The sequence below is a fragment of the Alnus glutinosa genome, chromosome 9 (assembly GCF_958979055.1).
Source record: "Alnus glutinosa chromosome 9, dhAlnGlut1.1, whole genome shotgun sequence".
In the NCBI taxonomy this organism is placed as follows: domain Eukaryota; kingdom Viridiplantae; phylum Streptophyta; class Magnoliopsida; order Fagales; family Betulaceae; genus Alnus; species Alnus glutinosa.
Genome location: NC_084894.1, coordinates 3,005,122 through 3,023,802, shown reverse-complemented (window position 1 = coordinate 3,023,802; position 18,681 = coordinate 3,005,122). Strand labels below are relative to the sequence as shown.

Sequence of the window (18,681 nt, the reverse complement as noted above, 5' to 3'; positions counted from 1 at the left end):
AGCCTAGACCGGTCAAGAGGGTGGCTGAGCCACCCCCTTGGCCAAAATGGGAGTGGCCGGCCACCCCTCTTCTTTTCTTTTTCTTTTTTCAATTTTTTTTTTTAAAGTTTTTAATATTTTTTTAATTAATATTTTTTATTTTTTAATTTTTTTATACTACAACATGTGTCAACCCTAAGGGGTTAATACGTCGCGGACCTTTAGTTTTTAGACAAAAAATTTTACTAATGTACTAATTCGGTCTTTTCTAAAAATTGATATATTATCTGTAATACGAATTGAAACTTAAGTACTAAAAAATAAAGTTTCTAAAACTTATGAACCATAAATATATTTAGAATATGTCCATGATATTTATACGTACTTCAGTAAGACTTGAACGTGTTCGATCGATCTTCATGCACAATGGAGGACTAGTTAGGTGTGTTAGGTAGCGGTTTTATAATTATTATTTTGGTTGACTTCGATCAGTATGGGTGGAATATTTTGATCACGCAAACATTACTTAATACAATTTATTTATTTATTTATTTTTTATGAAGGTTCAATACAGCTAGACCTAAAATGTTCTGTCAGGGATGCATGTTGACTAATTTCAGACTGGGATAGCTGTAATCCGGAGATTCTTGTTATACATAACTCTTACTCATGTAAGAGGGAGCTTCTTTGAGTCAATAAAACCAACCAATCATTGACCAAATCACCATAAAAACTTTCCCAAAAGTCATTGCAGAAGCAATAAGAATTACCGTTGACATAGCTAGCTATCCGACCCTATGTATGCCTGCCTAGAGAGCTGAGATAAGTTAATTTGTCTGCAACTTGCCCTCTGACTTTCTAACCATTGAGAGATATAGAGGCCAGGCTAATAATCTAAGAAAAGGGGCCAGGTCATCATGGGAAAGTACAAGATAAATTGGGGGCATTTTGAACTTTTTAACCATTAAAAATGCATGGCTTGTGTGCCATTTTTCGTCGGGGGAGATCGATGGGAAATGCTACTGGAAGGGCATAATTGCCAACTACATGTTGAAACTTCGTAAGGGTCAATTACCACTTTTTAAATATTAGAGGCGAGATTGAAAAAGCGTATAAACTTTGAATGACAAAATATATTTTTTTCAAAACTTTTATTTTGATACATTTGAAATTAATTATCATTTATCTCAAAAGTATAAGCTTATAAAAAAAAAAGATATACTTAATCATTTAAATTAATATTCTAACAATATATAGTTATATAGAATATGGATACAAATTGACACTACAAAAAAGCAGAAGTTTTAAGTTGCTTATTTAGAGCAGATTTAAGGGCTTAAAACGGCTCTAAATATTTTGAGGCGTGTTTTTTGAACCGTTTTGAAAATGGGTCAAGACATTAAGTATTAAAGACTCGGATTGATCAGTTTTTCCGTAAAACAACTCTAAATTAGAGCCACTTTTATTAAAGCGTCTCTAACCCGTTAGAGATGCTTTAGCAAAGCGACTCTAACAGTTTAGAGCCGCTTTTAATTAAGCGGCTCTAAAAGGTTCAAGCCGCTTTCTAAAAGCGACTCTAAACAGTTAGAGTCGCTTTTGTAAAAGCTCCTCCAACTGGTTTGAGCCGGTTTTTAAAACGGTTCAAAAAAAATTGTGACGTTTTTATAAAGCGGCTCTAAAATGTTTGAGCCGTTTTTATAAAAACGGATCAAACACATTTAGAGCCGTTTTAACACATAAAAAGGCTCTAAATTATAAAATAAAGAAATTATAATTTTGGAGTCGTTTTAACTGTTAAAACGGCTCTAAAATATAAAATAAATTAAAAATTAATTTAGAGTTGTTTTAACAGTTAAAACGACTCTAAAATAAATAAATAAATAAATAAATAAATTATTATTATTATTATTATTTTAATACCTGATAGCAAGAATATTGTTCACATATATGAACTCATAAACATTCACATACACTCATATATAACCCAAATTTCATACACAAATCATCACAATACTTTAATGTACACACCAAGACATTAAAACAAAAACAATAACTAATATAACGATATATCACCATAAATAATGTCACTCAACCCCAAACATATATAATACAAACTCTAAAACGTTCGAAGTAGTTTCAAAACATAATACATAAGTTACCTACGATCACAAACTCATCAAGTCCAACCGATAACACAAAAGTTACCTACATCATTTACAAAATTCAATACTCCACCTACTTTCACAACAACTCAAGATATCTTTTTCACAATAGTTCCTTACACGTATCATCATCATCAGACGTCATGAGCACGTCACCTGCATTAGTCATTCCATCAGTATGACCCATACTCCATATATAAACAAAATATATATTAAATTTCATTACTCAAAAAGAAAAGAACAAAATACAAATAAAGTTGATAATGTAAACATGATGTGATTAAGACATAATGAAAACATATTAATCTCCAATAAAAAAAATCAAATTTTTCTGTTAGAGTCTACAAAGAAATTAGAAACATCAAGATGAGTGATACCTTCTTCGTTTAGAATATCAAGAAAAATTGGAGGATCTACAGGATCACTGTGATTAGCAAAATTCATTTTAATCCATTTTTCTTTCTCTTTTATGGAGGCTAGGTATAAGTCTACGAGATGCTTAGACGTACGACAGGTACGCGTCCAATGTTGGTTCATACCACATGTGTAACATTTATCTTCATAGTTTTTTTGTAGGTTTATTCTATAAACCTTTGTTTTCATTTGTTTCACCTCAATGTGGTTCCACTTCTGGTGGAAATGAGCATTTCGCTTCTAAGAATTATGAGTACGTTCCCCTTGACCTCTATAATTTTTTCTACCACGGCCACGACCACGATTTCCTTTATTATCATGAAATGAAGTTCCATTTGCTTCAGGAAATGGTGTAAAACCTGTTGGATGGGATTGGTATTTTTTATTAATGACTCGTTATTTTGTTCAGCCACTATAAGACAAGATATTAATTTAGAATATCTTGTAAAATCACGCTCTCGATATTGCTACTGCAGGAGCACATTCGAGGCATGAAATATGATACATATCATCAAAAGTAACTTTTTCACCACACAGTTTTAACTGTGAGCTAATTTTAAAGAGTGCAACTTCAGATGCATCCAACCATAATGAGCTTTTTGGGAGGATAACTGTCTTCTGGTACTCATATCTCTCCCTTAAATTATTCCATAAGGTCAATGGATATTTTACTATAAGGTACTCATTTTTTTTTAATTCATCATGCAGATGATGGCGAAGAAAAACTATTGCTTTAGCGCGATCCTGCTGGGATGCTTGATTTTCATTCTTAATAGTATTTCCAAGATTCATAACATCAATATTCATAGCATTATAATGATAATATTTTAGTTCATATTAATCTCACTTGGATCATAAGATTTATATGTTATAATATGATTCTTAAAACACTAAAAATTTGTAAGCATATATTAGAATGTTGGTTAACAAAATAGATAATAAGATTACTAAATCTTAAAGAGACTTACAATGAATGAAGAATATCCCACGGATAGCTTTTGATGTTGAAATCAAAAGAACACAACAACTGGCTAGAGTTTCGTGCTGATAATGTGTTGTAAAATTAAAGAAAATAACAAGACAAGATAAATAGATTGCAATATGTGAAACTAGTTCTTCAGGAACTATTTATGATTCTTTTCTATTATTGTGTGTCTTTACATACACCTCAACACTCCCTTTTATGGATATGGAATCATAATAGGAGGTTAAGGAATATGAAAGGGTAATACATAAATTAAAAGGCTACATCAATGTATTACATGAATGTTATGGAATTCTAAAAGATGACATGAATGTGTAGAATTCCAAGAGATAGAACTAAATAGTCATCCACCAAATGCATGAATGCATTCATAACATTTTGAGGTTTGAAAATGTTTTTAAAGAGCTTTGAAAGAATAAAATTCCCTATAGAAAAAAAAAAAAAAAAAAAAAAAAAAAAAAAGAATAAAAAAAGGAAGAAGAGGAAGAAGTCAAATTAGCATTTAAAAAGGCCAACACACTTAAAGCATTCGCATTAAAGTAATGCTTAAGTTTATGAACTTGTATGTATACTGTAGTATAGTGCTAAGTACCGCACACACATGTACATGGCAATGGCATGTAGGGCACTAGTAGTTTGATCTAGACCATAAGATGCTTCTAAGGTAAATCTAACGATTGGGTTTATTGAACCGTTAGTAAAGTCAACAACAAGATCAAAGTTTGATTTAACGGTTGAGATTAAATCCTAGAAAAATATTTGCTGTAACTCTAGGTACCAAAAATATTTTAAAGATCTTTAAAGTAAGCTATTTGTTCAAAATAGTCCATGCCGTCAGCCATTTGAAAAAAAAAAAATGAAAACTGTTATGTTCATGGCACAATTAATCGATGACTATCACGGGGATAACTAATGAGTCAGCTTGTTGTAAAAATATAAGTGTATCCCATTAAAAAAAAAAAAAAAAAAGAAAAAAAAAAGAAAAAGAAAAAGAAAGCCATGATGTATTGCGTAAAGAGGGTGATCATGTTTGAGTAGATCCGCTATATAGGTATTAATCATTTTTCCAAATAAAGACAAACATTGTTTGCATTGAACCTAGAAGCAATCCATCTAGAATCTCCTAGGCTTTAACTGTCACAAGAAGATGGTTGGACCTTTCCTTCAAGACCATGGAAGATGATAACAAATGGGTGGTTGTAAATTACTAACTCTCCATGAGGGGAAAAAAAAAAAAAAAAAAATTGAGAAAGATTTCTCTTCAATTCCCAAAGGGAAATGGGTGGAGATTCAAAAGCTAAACCTTTCAAAATGACTTTTGCTGTCACTAGTGAAATTGATATCAAGCTTAGGTTTTTTGAGTCTTGTGAAAGCTAGAAGGTATTCTTGTGTGAACCGCTCGGCCATTTTAGTGTGAAGAAGAAGTAGAGTAAGTGCACAGAAGGGCCATATTTATCTGATTAATTTTAACTGACAATATACTCTTCTTGTTGGTGCGTGGTAGAATATTTTCCTTCACTGCCTGTCCTTGACGCACCCTTAAGTCATATTTCTTGAACCCATATTAGATAGACCTTTTGCAGTTTTACCCATCTTATTATAAAAATTTGTTGCCTAATAAAGTTCTCTCTTTTGTCAAAACTGGAAATTGTTAGATTAATTTATAGGCTTAACCTTGTTGTTATGCTTTAGAACATATTATAACGTGTAAAATTCTGGTCACCATAGATTTGAACATTGAAATATCTTTTTTCTTTTTTCTTTTTTCTTTTTTTCTTTTGTGTGTGTGTGTGTGTGTGTGTGTGTGTGTTTGTGTGTGTGTGATCATGAGCATATCATCAATAATTTTATAGGATTTTGTTCCTTAATAAAGTGATTTACTTAGTAAAAAAATTATTAAAACCTAATACTTTATGATGTATAGTAGCACTAAAAACTTCAAGGAACTTTTCACATTTTTCTGCTATAGTGTAATTTATTTCTTGTTTTCTGTAATGTATTTCTTGGGTTCAATATGTACAGATGTGTGAATTGTATCTACCTATCACAAAAAGAAAAAAGGTCTGGTTCATGGATTTTTGCATGGAGTAGCTGTGTTACAGTGCTTCACTAAAACAAACATAAACACAAACAAAATTTTGTGTTTTTTAAAAAATAAAAAGCAGCAAAAAATTAAAAATAACTAAATATATTAAAAATAAAAAAAACCTTTGGTCGTCGGTGGTAGTCGATGGCCGAGCTTGTTCCCTTCACCGGAGCTGTGAGAGAGAGCCCAGAGAGAGAGCGTACGTGAGGGAAAGAGAGAGAGAGACACACACATAGAGATACCTCTAAAACCGCAAGAGAGAGCCTTCTGGCGGTACCCGGCTGGCCAGTGGCAGTGGTTTTACTGAGAGAGCGAGAGAGAGAGAGAGAGTGAGAGACACAGAGACGATAGAGGGAGGGAGAATGCCGCTCAAGGCCGAAGAGACACCCGCTTCCACGTACGACCTTCCGGAGTTGAGAGAAAACGCCGAGAGATCGAGAACCCCGGTGGCCGGCCGGATTCACTAAGAGAGTGAGAATGAAAGAGAGTGAGCGTGAGAACAAAAAAAGAGTGGCGCGGGACAGAATCGTGTCCCGCGCCCACGTCTCACAATTGCTTTAGAGTCGTTTTTTATAAAACGACTCCATTTGGATTCATTTTTGTATAAAACGATTCCATTTGGAGTCGTTTTTATAAAACGACTCTACTTCGGGTCTTTTTTAAAACGATTCCCTCTAGAGTCGTTTACATTAAAATGACTCAAAATTGAGTCTTTTTCACGTTAAAACGACTCCACATGGAGTCGTTTGTTTTATATATATATATATATTTTGATAAATACTTAGTTATTAATATATACTTAGTATATAATAACATTATATACTAAGTATATAATGTATATACTTAATATATATATATATATATATATATATATATATATATATATATATATATATATATATATATATATATATATATATATATATATATATATATATATATATTGTGTTTGTGTGTGTATATGTATATACAATATATATACATAATATTTATATACCCTAATACTAGATTTGTGCTATATATAGTATATATATGTAAGGTCGTTAGGGTTTATATATTTGCGCAATATACTCAAAATGTATAAACTCAAAAAATAAATACACCTTCCAATTAACACTATATACATAATGTACATATATACACTATTTATTGAACCCTAACCCTAGATTTGTGCTATATATATATATATATATATATATATATATATATATATACACACACACACACGTAGGGTTAGGATTTAATTCTTAAATTGTATTGCTCTTCCAAATTTTGAAAAGTTACAATTGGCCCTTTAAATTATTAGCTTAGCCTTCCGCAGTTAGGGTTGTCTATTAACTTGGATGGCAAACGCATCACACAACATAAAATCTCAATTATATATACTACTTATGTCATGTGATGGATTATTCGAAGTCTTAAAAGGGACCTCATTCGAAGTAATTGAAGATTTCAAATAGAAAGGGAAGCTCGGTTAGGAAACTCAATTGGACCATGTCTGAATGTGGCTAGCTATAGTGTAAACTGTGAAACCCTAGTTGCATTCAAACACTTAAAAAAATAGTATTTTAAGTGTTTTAATATAAATGTTTTTTAAGTCTATCTACAAAATTGCACAAGTGTTTTAATTCGATCAGTCTCCTATATATGCAAGACTCCTATATATTAGTCTCTAGCTAGCTACCAACAAATTTTGTTTTTTGTTTATATATATATATATATATAGTTGATAAAAGGGCAACAAGTTAGATCTTAGTTTGATTACATTAAATTGGTGAATAAGATATTAAAAGAATTTACAAATTTTAGTAATTAACTTTTAGAGCCATTTAAATAAAATGGCTTGAATTTAAGTCGTTTTAAAAACAACTTAAAATTGAGCCGTTTAGTTTAAAACGGTTCTAACTTAACTGGCTCAAATTGGAAGGGTTTTTATTAAAATACCTCTAAATGGAGGCGTTTTGTTAAAACGACTAAGTTTGAGTCGTTTTTTTAAAAACGGCTCTATGTTGAGTCTTTTGGTAAGAATGGCTTTACAAGGAACGACTCTAATTAGAGCCGCTTTATTCAAAACGGCCCTGATTGGAGTCGTTTATACAAAAATGTCCATGTTTGACACGAACAAAGTATTCATCAAAGACAATCATGTTTCAATATTTTTTGCACAAATGGGAAATCCTGATTGCATTGCGGGATTATTGGCTAATATAAGATGCAAGGCATAATTATGTATAAAGAAGCAGGATATATGAATTTCAATTAAGCAACGTCTAAGCTTGCAAAATCTAGGAATGACCAAGATTTAACTAAAATTGTAACTATGCAGATTCCAGATGAAAAAATTAGAAGCAATAATGGGAATTAATTGGGGAACATTCAAAGTGTAAGTATATGCATAGTACGAGAGAACTAGGGGTGGGCACAGGGAGGGGCAAATTTCTGCCATTTTTGGCTCCGCCCTGTAGTACCCCTGTGGGTTGAGAATTTCTCACCCGTAGTCTGCATAAAAAAAGGTGAATCTGTTGCGGGGCGGGGCGGGGCGGGGTGATGCTGGACGGAGGCTGCGGGTTCAGCAAGGCGAGGCGGGGAGTGAAGAAGATGAAGATCGGAGCATTGTTCTCCCTTATCCACTTCAAATCTTTCGCTGCTTTCCATTGAGGTTTCACAACTTGATAACCAAAAACAAACTCAAATCAAAATCGACCATAAAAACCATCTACTTCATGAAAACATAAATAGTTCAAAAGCTCTATTCTGCTGTTAAGAATGGCGAAGTTTGAACCACTCGCCCTTTTCCCCTGGAGGCGTCTCGGTTTGGAAGGCCATGGCCAAGGCCAAGAGAGCTCTGGCAAGGACTGGAAATGGGGCGCCTCCGAGCACGGGCATGAAGGGAAAGGAAGAACAAGTCTAGGATTAGGGAGGGGGTGACTGAGTTTGGGTTTTGGTGAAGGTTGAAGAAGATGAAGAGGCAAAGATCGGCGCAACCGCGCAAAGGGAGGTTGTGAAGAGAGGAGAAAAATGAAAAGATGAGGGGGGGGGGGGGGGGGGGGGGAGTGCGATGCGCTAGGGTTAAGTGGGGTTAGGGTTTTTCTTTTTTCTTTTTTCTTTTTTTCCTGCGGTGCGATACAGGGTAGGGCCAGTCCCTGAGGTTTTTCAAAACCCCAGCTCGTAATCCGGCCCGCACCGCATGGTTTTACCAATTTTGGACCCGAAATCGCAAAAAAAAATACCAAATCCGGGGTTCTGCGGGGCGGGGCGGGTCATGCGTGTTTTGCACAACCCTAGAGAGAAGAACAAATCTTTTGTTAGAATATATGGCCAGAAATTCACGCAGAGTGGCAGTCAGCGGCGGTAACCGGAGTTGGGCCTTTAAAAATAATAGGCTGAAAATGGACCAAAGCAGAGCAAACTATGGGCCAAATATGGCTGATAAATGGGGCCAACTATGAGCCTTAAATAGACTTGAGTTATAGAACCAGACTAATAAAGGCCAAATAATTGGGCTAATAAAAGGTCAAAAAATGAACCAAATATAGGCTACTTGGACCTTTTTCTTCAATTGATTTTCTTTTTCGGCTTTTTTATTTTTATTTTTTTATCAAACAAAGTCGACAAAAAAACATCAAACGTTTACACACACACACACAAAACGTCACTACAAAAAAAAAGATCATTAGCGGCGACTTTTTGTCGCCGCTAAAAGTCTTTTTGTCGCCGCTATTGATCAATAGCGGCGACATGTGGCCGCTAATGCAGTCGCCGCATATACTCCGCCTCTAAAGATCAATAGCGGCGACATATAGAGTCGCCGCTAATGTTCACTCAATAGCGGCGACAAATGTCGCCGCTAATAATATTTTTTGGCGCCGCAAAAAAATTATAGAATAGAGGTCATTGTCGCCGCTAATGATCTATCATTAGCGGCGACACCAAATATGGCCGCTAATGTGCTATAATTAGCGGCGACATACAGGTCGCCGCTAATGATATGAAAAAAATTAAAAAAACATTATTAGCGGCGACAAATGGGTCGCCGCTAATGATATGAAAAAAAATTTTTTTTAAAAAAAAAAAAAAAAAAAAAAAACTTATTAGCGGCGACATACGGGTCGCCGCTAATGATAATAAAAAAAATTAAAAAAAAAAAAAAAGAAAAACCCATCAAAAAGACCCAGGACTGCAAATGACTTCATAATAAGCAAAGAAACATGAAAAATTACCAAACAAAGTCCTAATTTTTACTTGTTACTATTCTTGTAATCAACATTAACATTCAAATTAACACAGAATCCAACAAAAAAAGCCAAAAAAAAAAAAATGCATTAAGCATGCAAATACAAAAGAAAGGGCAAAAAAAAAAAAATGCATTAAGCATGCAAATACAAAAGAAAGACCCAGGACGTGGGTCTCTTGAGAGGACTGCGAATGACTTCATAATAAGCAAAGAAACATGAAAAATTATCAAACAAAGTCCTAATTTTTACTTGTTACTATTCTTATAATTAACATTCACATTCAAATTAACACAGAATCCAACAAAAAAAGCCAAAAAAAAAAATGCATTAAGCATGCAAATACAAAAGAAAGGGCAAAAAAAAAATGCATTAAGCATTCAAAATACAAAAAAAAAGACCCAGAACGTGGGTCTCTTGAGAGACCCACGGCTGGATCTCTCAAGAGACCCACGGCAAGGTCTCTCAAGAGACCCAGTCTCACGGCAGGGTCTCTCAAGAGACCCACGGCTGGATCTCTTGAGAGACCCAGCGCTGGGTCTCTTGAGAGACCCTGCTGTGGGTCTCTTGAGAGACCCACGGCAGGGTCTCTCAAAGAGACCCACATCCTGGGTCTCTTGAGAGACCCAGGGACGTGGGTCTCAAGAGACCCACGGCTGGGTCTCTTGAGATGCACAGTGGTGGTCGTCGGGAGAGAGAGAAGAAGAAGAGAGAAGAAGAACAAGAAAGAAGAAAGAAAGAGAGAAAAGAAAACCATGGAGAGCTATGGAGAGATGAGAGACTGATCAGATAGAAAGAGTAAAGAAAGAGATATTCTGTCTCTAGAGATTAAGAGAGATGAGATACTTATGAGTGTGTGAAAAGGAGAAAAAAAAACAAAAAATTCAAAACTTTGCATTTTGTTTTGGCTGTGCGCGCGGGACGCGAAAATTTCGTGTCCCGCGCACTGTACTCCAAAATTTAGAACCAATTTTTAAGAAAAATAAATTTAAAAATAATCTAAAAATAAAATAAAAAATATATATTTTAAAAAACAAATTAAAGAAAAAAAAATAAAATGAAAAAAACATTTTTGTTTAAAAAAAATTAAAATTCAAAAAATTTGAAATTTTTTTGCTGCAGGACCCCAAAATTTAGAGTCGTTTTCTTCCAAAATGGCTCCAATCACTTATAAATTCGAAAATAATCTATATATATATATATATATATATATATATATATATATATATATATATATATATTAAAAAATAATTAAACAAATTTTTGTTTAAAAAAAATAGAAAATTAAAAAAAAATTTAAAACCAGTTTTTATTTATTTATTTATTTATAATTTTTTGTTATTTTCTATTTTTCTTAATTTTAATAATTTTATCAATGGTGTCCTTTTTCATTATGAGAGAACATTGACATTTTTTGATAATTTTAGGAGGAACATTGACATAATTGATAGTTTGTGATCAATCATGGTATTGTACATGTGATCGATCGTGGTATGATTTATGTGGTCGATCGTTGTACGATCTATGTGATGCAACGTGGTACGATCTATGTGATCGATCGTGGTACGATACATGTGATCGATCGTGGTACAATCTATGTGATGGAATGTGGTATGATATATGTGATCGATAGATTATCCGATCAATCATGATAGATCAATATGATCGATAGATCATCTGATCAATCATAGTAGATCATCTGATCGATCATGATAGATCAATAGGATCGATAGATCATCCAATCGATCATGATAGATCAATAGGATCAATACGTCATCCGATCAATCAAGGTAGATCATCCGATCGATCATGATAGATCAATGTGATCAATAGATCATCCGATCAATCATGGTAGATCAATGTGATCAATAAATCATCCGATCAATCATGGTAGATCATCTGATCGATCATGATAGATCAATAAGATTGATAAATCATCCGATCGATCATGAGAGATCAATAGGATCGATAGATCATCTGATCAATCATGGTAGATCAATAGGATTGATAAAATCATCTGATCAATCATGGTAGAATATCCGATCGTTCATGATAGATTAATAGGATCGATAAATCATCCGATCGATCATGATAGATCTACAGGATTGATAAATCATCCAATTGATCATGATAAATCTATAGGATCGATAGATCATCTGATCAGACTAATGCACAAGGTCGGATGGTCTATCGATCCTATTATTCTATCATGATTGACCAGACTATCACTACAAAAGGATCTTATTATTCTATTATTATTATTATTTTTTTGGGAAAAGTACACATAACCCCCTTAAACTACCACTCAATTGTCAATGTACCCAACAAACTACCAATTGTGTTAATGTCCCCCCTTAAACTACTAAAAAATGTCAATGTAACTCCTAAGACCAACAAAAAGACAAAAATGACCTTAATTTTTTTTGAATAAGACAAAAATGTCCTCATAAATTCAAAAAATTAAAACTAAAAGAATAAAAAATAAAACAAATGAAGAAAAAGAAAAAGAAAAAAAAAATTATTAAATTAAAAAACGAAAAAGAACAATTTTTTTCTAAAGAAAAAAAACGAAAAAATAACAGAAATTTATTTATTTATTTAAAAAATAAAACAAATTAAAAAAAAAGTTTTTGTTAAAATAAAAAGACGAAAAAGAACAATTTTTTTTTAAAAGAAAAAAAAACTGAAAATTTTTTTTTTTTTTAAAGATAAAAAATAAAAAATAGTTTTAAATTTATTTTTTTTTGAAGAAATTTTTGTTATTTTATATTTTTTTTAATAATTTTATTTTATTTTAATAATTTTATGAATGACACTTTTGTCATTAGGGGGACATTGACATTTTTTGGTAGTTTAGGGGGGAGACATTGACATAATTGGTAGTTTGGAAGGTACATTGACAATGAGGTGGTTGTTTGAAGGGGTTATGTGTACTTTTCCCTATTTTTTTTTTATTGTGTAGGATCAATAGCGGCGACCCAAATTGTCGCCGCTATTGACCAATTATTAGCGGCGACATTTAAATGTCGCCGCTATTGATCTAGCATTAGCGGTGACTTTAGAAGTCGCCGCTAATGAATATGATTTATTTATTTTTTTATTGCGTTGGATCAATAGCGGCAACCCCAATTGTCGCCGCTATTGACCAATTATTAGCGGCGACATCTAAATGTCGCCGCTATTGATCTAGAATTAGCGGCGACAATACAAGTCGCCGCTAATGAATATGATTTATTATTTTTTTTCTATTTTTTTTATTGTGTAGGATCAATAGCGGCGACAATTGGGTCGCCGCTATTGACCAATTATTAGCGGCGACATTTAAATGTCGCCGCTATTAATCTTGTATTAGCGGCGACTTTAGAAGTCGCCGCTAATGAATATGATTTATTTTTTTTTTTCAATTTTTTTTATTGTGTAGGATCAATGGCGGCGACAATTGGGTCGCCGCTATTGACCAATTATTAGCGGCGACATCTAAATGTCGCCGCTATTGATCTAGAATTAGCGGCGACAATACAAGTCGCCGCTAATGAATATGATTTATTATTTTTTTTCTATTTTTTTTATTGTGTAGGATCAATAGCGGCGACAATTGGGTCGCCGCTATTGACCAATTATTAGCGGCGACATTTAAATGTCGCCGCTATTGATCTAGCATTAGCGGTGACTTTAGAAGTCGCCGCTAATGAATATGATTTATTTATTTTTTTATTGCGTTGGATCAATAGCGGCAACCCCAATTGTCGCCGCTATTGACCAATTATTAGCGGCGACATCTAAATGTCGCCGCTATTGATCTAGAATTAGCGGCGACAATACAAGTCGCCGCTAATGAATATGATTTATTATTTTTTTTCTATTTTTTTTATTGTGTAGGATCAATAGCGGCGACAATTGGGTCGCCGCTATTGACCAATTATTAGCGGCGACATTTAAATGTCGCCGCTATTAATCTTGTATTAGCGGCGACTTTAGAAGTCGCCGCTAATGAATATGATTTATTTTTTTTTTTCAATTTTTTTTATTGTGTAGGATCAATGGCGGCGACAATTGGGTCGCCGCTATTGACCAATTATTAGCGGCGACAATAGAAGTCGCCGCTAATAAATATGATTTATTATTATTATCTTTTTTATTTTGTAGGGTCAATAGCGGCGACTCCAATTGTCGCCGCTATTGAGCCATTATTAGCAGCGACTAACAAGGGTCGCCGCTAATGATGGGTCAATAGCGGCGACAAATGGTCGCCGCTAAAGATCTAATGTATATTTGCGGCAACTTTTTAGCGGCGACAGGTTGGTCGCCGCTAAAGATCACTCATTAGCGGCGACCTCTAAATGTCGCCGCTAATGAGGTGTCTTTAGCGGCGACTTTGGTGTCGCCGCTAAAAAGTTGGCCGCTAATGTGCAAATTTCTTGTAGTGCGTTTGCTAAAAGCCTAAAATCTCTCTCTCTCTCTCTCTCTCTCTCTCTCTCTCTCTCTCTCACACACACACACACACACACACACACACACACACACACACACACACACACACACACACACACACACACACACACACACACACACACACACACACACACACACACACACACACACACACACACACACACACACACACACACACATGAAGAAAAACATGACACACCAAGACAACATCTAGCTGTAAAACCAGTCAAACAGAGACAAACCCATTATATATATATAGAAGATATATCCTAAATCGAAAAAACATGACTAACCCATTTCAAGTTTCAACCGGAACATGTACTGTGAGGGATTTGTCAGGAGAACTTGATGCATTACAAAATATTGGAGAACTTGACTGGGTGGAGCATGAGGTTTAGAACTTGATGCAGGCGCACGAGAAGGACAAGAACAGCCCCCAGTACACAATATTGGAGAGCCATTGATCGATATGTTTTACAAGAATCTTTGAATTTGACTAAATGCATTACTGTAAAAAAAAAATTAATTATACATGTGAGAGATGATTAAAACGTATGCATATTTTTATCCGTTGAGTATCGATCAGCCATACTTTTACGTAGTTTCATTTACGATGAAATTCCGTTGAAATAGTTTGAAAAAGATTTTAATACAAAAAGAATTTAAAGAAATGGCGTCATGGGCATAAGTCTAAAAGGTTAATTAAGGAAAATTTGATAGACTTCCATATATGATATATCAGGGAGTACTGTTAATGCAAGGCGTCAACTAAGATCGATAATAGTGACTGCACGATCTTATTGTGCTCGATCCTCTATCAACATTAGCTTCTTTTTTTTTTTGGGATTTTTTGGCACCTACTTATGTCTAAGTTGTAATAAGGTACCATCCCTAATTAGTTTGGGTTATGTTTTGAAGTTACTGTATGTAATTGGCATAAAGTTTTCAATCGATTCCAGTGGCGGATCCAGCCTTGTAAATATGAGGGGGCCAAATTGAAAGAAAAAAATTTTGAGGGGGCAAACTAAAAAAATAAACAAAATTTAAGGTAAAATTTAATATACATATAGATTTTTTTTTTTTTTTTGGGGAAATTTTGGGGGTTGGGGGGGCCAAGGCCCCCCCTAGCCCCCATATAGGTCCGCCAATGATCGATTCTATGTTGCGTCGAAGAGGACCGAATACGGCTGGGTAGTGTCTTGGCATTCATAGTCTTTACATATATACATGTCTATTTTACCAGTCTCTTTTCGATCGAGACAATTTTCTCCTTCTCCCTTTTTTATATCCAACACGTACCATCAACCCGTTTTTCCACGTAAAAAGGTCCAAGCCAAAAACAAAATGATAGACAGAAGGATATCAATCAACCTAAGTTGTTTGTGTTGTTAACACTTAAAATGAAAGAAAAATAACAACAAAATATTTATTACCCTGCTCTGGAATAACAATGCATGACAACATTTTGTCGTTCAGAATAGAAATACTAATACATAGAATTCCTTGCAGAACTTGAATTCCTTGCTTACAATATTGCTTATGGAAAATGGAACAATGGGTGTGCTTCATATTTATAGATCCTAAAGGATCTCCATTTAAGAACCTTATTTTACACAAATACAGTTTTCTTTTTCTTTTTTTTTTTCTGAATATTACAACGCTAAAAAAATTTATAACATCCAAGGAAAGTAAATATTATTGCAATACTTCAAACCCATTTAGGTGTTCCATCTAAACTTAATAGCCTTTTGGAGGTGGGGGTGATTTGTAAATGTAAGGAGGTGGAGGTGATGGTGATGGAGGTGGAGGTGATTTGTAGACATATGGAGGAGGTGGGGATTTAGATGGAGGAGGTGGTGATTTATAGATGTAAGGAGGTGGTGGAGAAGGTGATGGAGGTGGAGGCGACTTGTAGACATATGGGGGAGGAGGTGATGGTGATGGAGGAGGAGGGGATTTGTAGACATATGGAGGAGGTAGGGATTTAGATGGAGGAGGTGGTGATTTATATATGTAAGGAGGTGGAGGGGAAGGTGATGGAGGTGGAGGCGACTTGTAGACATATGGAGGAGGAGGTGATGGTGATGGAGGAGGAGGGGATTTGTAGACATATGGAGGAGGTGGGGATTTAGATGGAGGAGGTGGTGATTTATATATGTAAGGAGGTGGATGGGAAGGTGATGGAGGTGGAGGTGGAGGCGACTGGTAGACATATGGGGGAGGTGGTGATGGTGATGGAGGAGGAGGGGATTTGTATACATATGGAGGAGGTGGGGATTTAGATGGAGGAGGTGGTGATTTGTAAATGTAAGGAGGAGGAGGCGAAGGTGATGGAGGTGGAGGCGACTTGTAGACATATGGGGGAGGAGGTGATGGGGATGGAGGAGGGGGTGATTTGTAGACATATGGTGGAGGTGGGGATTTAGATGGAGGAGGTGGTGATTTATAAATATAAGGAGGTGGAGGGGAAGGTGATGGAGGTGGAGGGGACTTGTAGACATATGGGGGAGGAGGTGATGGTGATGGAGGAGGAGGGGATTTGTAGACATATGGAGGAGGTGGGGATTTAGATGGAGGCGGTGGTGATTTATAAATGTAAGGAGGTGGAGGGGAAGGTGATGGAGGTGGAGGCGACTTGTAGACATATGGGGGAGGAGGTGATGGTGATGGAGGAGGAGGCGATTTGTAGACATATGGTGGAGGTGGGGATTTAGATGGGGGAGGTGGTGATTTATAGACATATGGGGGAGGAGGTGATGGTGATGGAGGAGGAGGAGATTTGTAGACGTATGGAGGAGGTGGGGATTTAGACGGCGGAGGTGGTGATTTATAGACATAGGGAGGGGGAGGTGATGGAGATGGTGGTGGAGGGGATTTGTAAACGTAAGGAGGCGGTGGGGAGGGAGATGGAGGAGGTGGCGACTTGTAAACATATGGAGGTGGTGGTGATGATGATGGTGGGGGTGGTGATTTGTAAACGTAAGGTGGTGGTGGTGATGGTGATGGTGGAGGTGGTGATTTGTAAAGGTAAGGTGGTGGAGGAGATGGCGATGGAGGGGGTGGTGACTTGTAAACATATGGAGGAGGTGGTGAGGCATAAATGTAAGGCTCATTGGCCACCACAGTAGTGGCTATGAGGCAAAATGCTATTGCGGATACCAGTTGAGGCCAACTGCCCCGGTGTCTCGAGGTACCCATCTCTAGCATGCAGTGGAAAGATAAGTACTTAGACTTGCAAAGTAACGATGGGTGCTAACCCTTTATATAGTGAACTCAACAACCTTTATTGAAAATGATTTTTTTTTTTTAATCCCTATAACAGGTTGTATAATTATTTGAATGTCATCCATATCTCACAATGATTTCGTCTTTTCAATGAAACCAATAATTATATAGTTACCTCCAAGGCTCCAAATGATTATTTTGTTAGTTACCTATATATGACTATATGATCGAGTAGAGAAATTTCCCAGCATCTCAGTTTCGTTTTCATGAACAAAGTCATGATAGAAAGAGTAGGTACGATGCTGCATGAGTGGATCATCGCTGTTTAGTCAAAAAAGAATACTATATGAAAAGCAGGTTGTATTCAGACCAAGCTGCAGCCATGGAGGAATTATACAAAAGGACACGACAAATAATGGGAACTAAAGTCAAAATACAGTATGCTTATATCCTTTTTTAATTTCTAAGACTCGGTCCTTTCATGTATATATATTACTTAATTTTCCATCTAGTTAACTAGTTTGCAAGCTTGCAATCTTTTCAATATTCTTATACTTGACCAGTCGTCGATTCGGTAATTATGATTAAGCAGATATATATCCATGATACGTACTTCAGTAAAACTTCGACGTGGTGTTCATGCACAATGGAGGACTTAGGACTACATGGGATCATGGGTGTATGTGTGTTAGGTAGCGATTTTATAATCATTATTTTGGTTGACCCCAGTACTGTCGGTGCAATCTTCAGATTTAGCAAATATAACTTTATACAATTTTTAGTTGTTAGAATATTTTCAGTATTTTGATTTATTTTGTTTCTTTTTTAGGTTTGATTATTTCTTAATTAATTAGTTTAGGGTTCACTTGCTCACTACAATATATTCATATATAAATATTTCTGTATAAATAAAGACCTAGCTAGCTATGTAATATGGTTTAATATACTTTAATACAGTAAAGATGTAGCTCACGCTTCACTATCGATCTCTTTGCTTCCCCTCTCTCTCCTCTTCCATGATATATTTTTACATTAGTAAACTTGAATCTATAAAACTAGACCTAGAATTAATATCTTATCAAGGATGCATGTAGACTAATTACAAGCATTTGTTTAGTTTTGAAGTATATAAAGTTTGAATTTTGG

The 18,681-nt window shown here is 35.2% G+C and overlaps 1 protein-coding gene across 1 annotated transcript; it reads right to left on the bottom strand.

Moving 5' to 3' along the window:
- Positions 1 to 15,711: 15,711 nt before the first annotated feature.
- LOC133877316 (extensin-2-like) lies at positions 15,712 to 17,554 on the bottom strand. Its single transcript, XM_062315572.1, has one exon. The coding sequence runs from the start codon at positions 17,515 to 17,517 to the stop codon at positions 16,048 to 16,050; it is 1,470 nt and encodes a 489-aa protein (XP_062171556.1). The 5' UTR covers positions 17,518 to 17,554; the 3' UTR covers positions 15,712 to 16,047.
- Positions 17,555 to 18,681: the final 1,127 nt, after the last annotated feature.